The sequence below is a fragment of the Myotis davidii genome, unplaced genomic scaffold, assembly GCF_000327345.1.
Source record: "Myotis davidii unplaced genomic scaffold, ASM32734v1 scaffold266, whole genome shotgun sequence".
Taxonomy (NCBI): Eukaryota; Metazoa; Chordata; class Mammalia; order Chiroptera; family Vespertilionidae; genus Myotis; species Myotis davidii.
In genome coordinates, this window is record NW_006300032.1 from 2,484,250 (window position 1) to 2,490,673 (window position 6,424).

The 6,424-nt window shown below is 43.9% G+C and overlaps 1 protein-coding gene across 1 annotated transcript in view; it reads right to left on the reverse strand.

Annotated features, from left to right (window-relative positions):
- Window positions 1–3,567, reverse strand: part of ARFGEF3 (ARFGEF family member 3) — a 127,273-nt gene extending 123,706 nt beyond the window's left edge. Inside the window, exons 1-2 of the mRNA XM_006776223.2 lie at window positions 3,564–3,567; window positions 328–379 (exon numbers count right to left, since the gene is read on the reverse strand). Of these exons, the coding sequence (XP_006776286.1) occupies window positions 328–379; window positions 3,564–3,567 (56 nt within the window). The remainder of the gene's footprint in view (window positions 1–327; window positions 380–3,563) is intronic.
- Between the last annotated feature and the right edge of the window lie 2,857 nt (window positions 3,568–6,424).

Genomic DNA, 6,424 nt, shown 5'->3' on the forward strand with positions numbered 1-6,424 from the left:
AGGGGCACCATTTCCTAATCCACAATAGAAGATACTTTCCATTGTCCACATCCTCACTTCGGTTATAGTCATTTCTGCCCTCGACCATTATTCTCTCATCTTTGACTTCCATAGCTTGTTCCTTTGGCTTGCGATTTCCCTTACTCCACAGACAGGTGGAAATCAGTGCAATCCATTCCTATCACGCCAGCCTCATGAAATATCCCAATCCATGTGCGCAAAAAAGCCAGCGGTCAGCAGTATTATCCTACAAACCCACAAGGTTATCTGGGTTTTCAGGAAAACACGGTGGGCAACTGTTATGTTATACAATTCCAGCCTCCTTACCTCAGCAAGTGTGGAGGGATCTTGACAACGGTATCCACACCACCCAGGGTTTCTGCAAAAGGAAAATTACAGTTAAAAATAAATATGTACAAAGTTAGAATCTGCATTGTACATCATTTCTTTTTTATCTTTAATTTCTTTATTGGCTAAGGTCATAATTTCACTGTTAGTTTCTTTTCCCCTCAGAAATTTCTATAATTATAAAGTAGTCAATTCTCAATTCTCTGACTGCAAATCGTCCATATTTAAAAATACTCCTCCCCTAAAAGCCCCAGAGACGTATTTCCCTATAGAGACATAGAGTGAATAATTCAATTCCTAACCTGAATCAGAATGCCAATTTAATCTAGTTACAACAGACTAAAATTATATATTCTTACAATAGAGACAGGGAAAGAAAAGTTGTTTCCTTGAAACTATGATTTTAATACTCTTCAATAATAACTTATACATAAGAGACTTTCAAGTTCACAAAGCATTTTATGTAATATCTCATTATTCCTGCACACATTTACGACATGGTGGATTAAACCTTTTTAAATCACACTATAATTAGAAATACTGATTGGGAGGCTCACCCCAAATCTCATGAATTCAGCTTGGATGTTCAATACTTTATTTACCATTGTTGTGAATTACTCTCACTATTGCTGCCTCCAGTTGTAGAAATAATGAAAAGGTCACTATTCTCTCCCAAGAAAAAACAAAAAACGGTTCTATTTCAATAGCTCCAACTTGCCTTCAGTTTTCTAGCTCAACCTGTGTTGATGCTCTCTTCCCTGCTTACAGCGAGCAAGCCCTGTCAGTTTGAGCCATTTTCGTTGGGGAAGGAGAAACATCTCTCCCAACCTTGCCAAGAGGGCAGAGGGAACAACGGACACCAAATGTTCCCTGAGACTCAGGAGCAAGAACAGGTGAAAGCATGCTGACAGGATCTGGGCCTATGGTGGCCAACGGGACAAAACCTTGGTACGAGCAAGGCAATCCACAAAACAGAAAGATGGAAGCAGTAGGGTCAGTGATGCTGTGGCCAAGGGAGGAAGTGAAAAGAATGTCAGTCCTTAAGATGAGATAGGACAACAAGAAAACGAAGTCCTAAGCTTCAGGGGCAGGGAGCAGCTCAAAGGCAACACAGGTCAGCACAGCCCAGCAGGGCCAGTGTCCAGGACAACCTGATGCTCTGACACCACACGGAGGCTCTGACACCCAACAACCAAACTGTCCTGATTTTCCCCATCAGAGAGAGGGGTTTATATTCAATTCAGAATGTGCAATGGTGCCCAACTCTACAGACGCTAGAAGAGCTAGAAGAAGGGGAAAGAGAGAGGGAAGTCACAGAGCAGCCATAAGGAGCCCATTCCTCAAGCAGAGATGTTGAGTAGGTAGCTGCATTGGGGTTTGGAGATCAGAGCACAGGTGTGGGCTGGTGATATAAACATGGGCATCACATTGTCAGAAACAGAACTGACGCTGTGGGTATGGATGGATGTGTTCAATCCAGCAGGATTGAGAGTAAGACACGAGGGCTCAGGGCTAATTCTTGCAAACTCCAACACTTAGGCTGGGAAGAGGAGCTAGAAAAAGAGACAGAGCAGCTCAAGAGGTATGATAAGATCGGTAGGACGTGGTCATGGAGGTCCAGGTAAAGTGGAGCCCAGTATGCTTAGTATGGCCAAGAGGCCCTGTAAGATGGGTGAAAGGATGGTCTGCTAGACTGAGGTCTGTGTATGTTATTCTTCACTGAGAGTTGGTGGAATGATGGAGGAGGAAGTCAGATTGTAATGAGTTGAAGAGTGAGTACAGGGTGTGGACACACTCACTATAGATACTCTTTTAGAAGATTGGCTGTGAAAGTAACAGAAACTGTGGCTAGAAGGAAAAGTGGGAAGATAGACAGGGAAGGATGGTGGCTGGATAGATTATCCTTCCACTACTTGGTGTTTCAGTCTCTAACTTCCTTTCTCCTTTCCTCCATTTTCTAAATCCATTCTATATGAGTCCCTGATATAAGTAAAAACATTGCTAAAATAAGGGCATGGTCCCTTCCAGTATAATGTTGTGCCATTCTACTTCACCCTTCCGTTCCCAGCTCACAAGCTTCCAGGATTGCCAGTTCTTGAAAGAGAATGCTAGTCTCTCAGGCTTTCCACAAGCTGAACTCTCTGGTCAGACCATTTCCTCACTGATAAAAAAAAAAAAAAAAAAAATCTAACAAACTAGATAGCTCAAAATAGATGAGAGATACATATATGTTCTTTGCCATTTATACCACTATTAAAAATACCAATTTTCATGGATGTATTAATGACATAAAATGCTAAAGTTAAAATATAAATGGTAATCCAGGATATATGATACTAGAGACCTGGTGCACAAATTTGTGCACAGGTGGGGTCTGGCTGGCCTGCCCCAATGACAGCCCATCGGGCGGCCAGGGAGAGGGCCTGCAGGCAGTTGGCCAGCAGGCCCCGCCCCCAATCGGGGTATTGAGGGGCCAATCAGGGGCCAGGCCAGCCCGGAAGGGGGCCAAATGGGGCCCAGATCAGGACAGTTGGCTGCCACAGCGCATGTCATAGCCACCAGTCATTCTGGTTGTTCTGGTTGTTCCTCCATTTTGGTCGCTGGACTTTTATATATAGATAGATAGATAGATAGATAGATAGGTAGATATAATACCACACTTTGCAGAAGGGAAATACTCTAAAATGTGGTGTTATCTCTGGGTTGTGAGATTACAGGTGATTTTAATTTTTTTCTTTATACTGTTTGAATATTTTTCAGTATTCTAAAATGAACACCTATAGGTCTTATAAATAGAAAAAAATATTAATATTACATAAAACTTAAACAAGTCATTACCATGTTGATTTATTTATTGAACATCTGCCTCTCATACTGTAGGAGCAGAAGCCACAGAAAAGCATAAGCACCTGTCCCTTTGCTCAAGAAGCTCACATCTACACTGTTGCTATTTGTTGATTTGGTTGACCAGCATCCACTCCCCACCTTCTGAAGCAGCACCCTAATCTGGTTTTGAGGAAACCATCCTTCCCTGACTCTGGGATTTCAAGTGAAACCAAGGACTGAACGGGAGTGACTGGAGATGCTCCCCTCTCTTGAGATGATCCATGAATGATAGGCTAAGTGAGAGCTGACTCCTCTCCCTTATAATGGTCCACGTGGGAGGTAACCCCTTTCTCTTGAGATGGGCTAGGTGTGGAGATGACCCCTCTCACCCATGATGGTGTAAGTGCGCTGATGCCCCCTTTTCATGAGATGGTCTAAATCAGCGATGGTGAGCCTATGACACGCGTGTCAGAGGTGACACGCAAATTCTTTTTTTGGTTGATTTTTCTTTGTTAAATGGCATTTAAATATATAAAATAAATATCAAAAATATAAATCTTTGTTTTACTATGGTTGCAAATATCAAAAAATTTCTATGTGTGACACGGCACCAGAGTTAAGTTAGGGCTTTTCAAAATGCTGACACGCCGAGCTCAAAAGGTTCGCCATCACTGGTCTAAATGGTATCATTCATGAGCCCAAAGCTGTGGAGACTCATGCAGAGCATGTGAGTTACCTCAGAAAGAGCAGAGCAAGGTCTTTGAAACACTAATTGCTGAACCAAACTCAACCCCCAGCCTTCCAAGGGACATTTAATTAAAAATAAATACATTCTGTTTGAATTAGTTTTTTTGGTTTCTTGATCCCAACATATTTCTCAATATTTTGCCCCTACAGGTTGGCTGTGCATACAGTTAACTATAATCCGAAGTAGCAGGTGCTTGAGGAGTCATGTGGGCAGGGCTTAGAGCCAGAGGGCCACAATTCACCTGAGGAGTTCAGGGAATGAATTCTTCCTGTGTGAGTTGGGTCTTAGGAGACTGGAAAGGGAATTCCTGGCAGAAGGACTAGCATGAGCAAAGGCAGAGACATATGCAGTGCACAGTGTGTTCGAGAAAGTAGTGTAGCTTCTGTTGAACCTTCGGTGGGGGAGCAACAAGAAAGAAGGCTGGGACTAGACTGAAGAGAGTTCGAAGGAATTTATACATTAATCATAAAGAAATTATGGGGTTGAAGAGAAGTGTTTTTAGTAAAAAAAAAAAAAAAAGATGGAAAAGTTGAACATGGACTGAAGTAGGAAAGAGAACAGGCAAACCATATCTCTATGCCTTTGTTTAGGCTGCATTCTCCCTCCAACATGGCCTTCTAACAAAGTTCGATAGGGAGGAAGTGTTTACTCATCTATTCATCCTTATATCTCACTGCTTAATAAAGAAATGTTTGCTCAACGAAGGAAGAAAAGAAGGAACCCACCGCTTGCCCATTCATCAAATCAAATCTACTTCAAAAGTCCCAGCAGGTCACACCGATGCCCCCTCTCCCAGCACCCTCGCCCTCACAGTCTGCCCCTCTTCTTTGATGTGTGTCCTGGTTTACTCATTCCAGCCTACACAATGCATGCCCTGCGCTGTCATTTAACCACTCCGTGCACTCACAGCTCATCTTGCTAAGCAGAGAAAGGAAACCCATCTATTCTCAGGGTCAGGCTGGACTCCAGGCTCTCCGCGTGGACAAGCTCCCTGCATCAGCTCTGGTCTTCCTGGGCAGCTTCTAGGACCTTACTCCCGGCACCGTAACAAGAAGCTGAGCATCAAACATTAAAAATACTAGAATACTCTTCTCCTCCCTTTTATCTAAATCTGCTTAAATTAGCAAAGTAATAATGAATACAAGGAATGGCATGTTTAGAGTGCAGCTGGGCCCTGCTTTATGATGCTGCCCAGCCATCTGTGACCTTTCAAGAGAGGCCTTTGGGAATCTAGGTCTGAATCACTCTGCTCAATGACAATGGCAATGCAAAAACAGTCCTGTGGCTTTAAGAGCCTTGCTGCTCACTGATTTATCTGGTCCATTTTTCTTTAACAGTAAACAAATGGTCACGTTCTGGCTCTAACTACAAGATCAACTTCCTAGACAATATTCTAGAAAATGTTGTGAAAATATGCAGATGTAAAAAAAAAAAAAAGATGTTTCTATGAATGTCTGTACACCCCCCCCCAACATATGTGAATTAACAGAGTTGCCTGAAATGCCGTAAGAATTTTACATTTAGTGGGAAACATGCTATTGTTTCCATCTCTTTTTAGGCTGCAGCACAGGATAATGTCTTGACCAGCACTGCTTGTTTTGGGTTGAGAGAGAAAGGATTTCCATTTCATATTCTAACGGAGTGGGAAAGGAGGAAGCACCTGCAGACATGGGCAAAGCCAGGGCCCCACAGAGACGCCTGCTTTCTCTTTGGCCTTTGCTTTTTCAAAAGCATCGCCGTCACCCAAAGTGTATTCCTGATCTCTCTGCATTCCTATCCAGACAATCTTGATTGCCCACATCCTTGCCTGATTACAATGTCTTTCTGATTTCTAGGAGGCTGAGTTCTGCAACCTGAGTCAGATGGGAAACACACATTCGCCTGATTGCAATGTCTTTCCGCTTTCTCCGAGGCCGGACTCTGAGTCAGGTGGAACTTACTTCAATGCCTGCACAGCTCACAAACCGGAATCCCACCTGTCTGAAGGGCGGACCACAATAGAACTGCAGGGGTAACACAATCCCACCGGATGTTATATTTTATGTGCAATAAAAATGAAAGACGATACTTAACAAGCTGGCCTCTGCCAGGAAAATCAAATTAAACAGCCATTCCTTCCTGATTACATTCGACAATGTTTCGAGATCCGGGTTGATGGTCCAACTTCCCTCTTCCCACAGGCACTTCGGAATCAGGCCCCTGGATTCGCACCAGCCTTTGTGGCCCTGTCTCCCTCAGAGATGGGTGACCACGGTCCACTGTGCTGGGGTCTGGAGGAGGGACCCGCCCGGCGTGGAAGACAGCCGTTCCCCGTTAATGTTTAGGAGATAAACTCTCTAGAAGGGAGACGAACAGATGTCAACACCCGCACCAAGGTCCTCACATCGTACATCAATTCACCGACCAAGGCAACTCTCCCAATTGCGCGAAATGCAAGCAAAACAGATGCTCGGCGAAAGCCCCCCAGGTACAGGGATGCCAGCCCCGGCCCCGCGGCCCTCC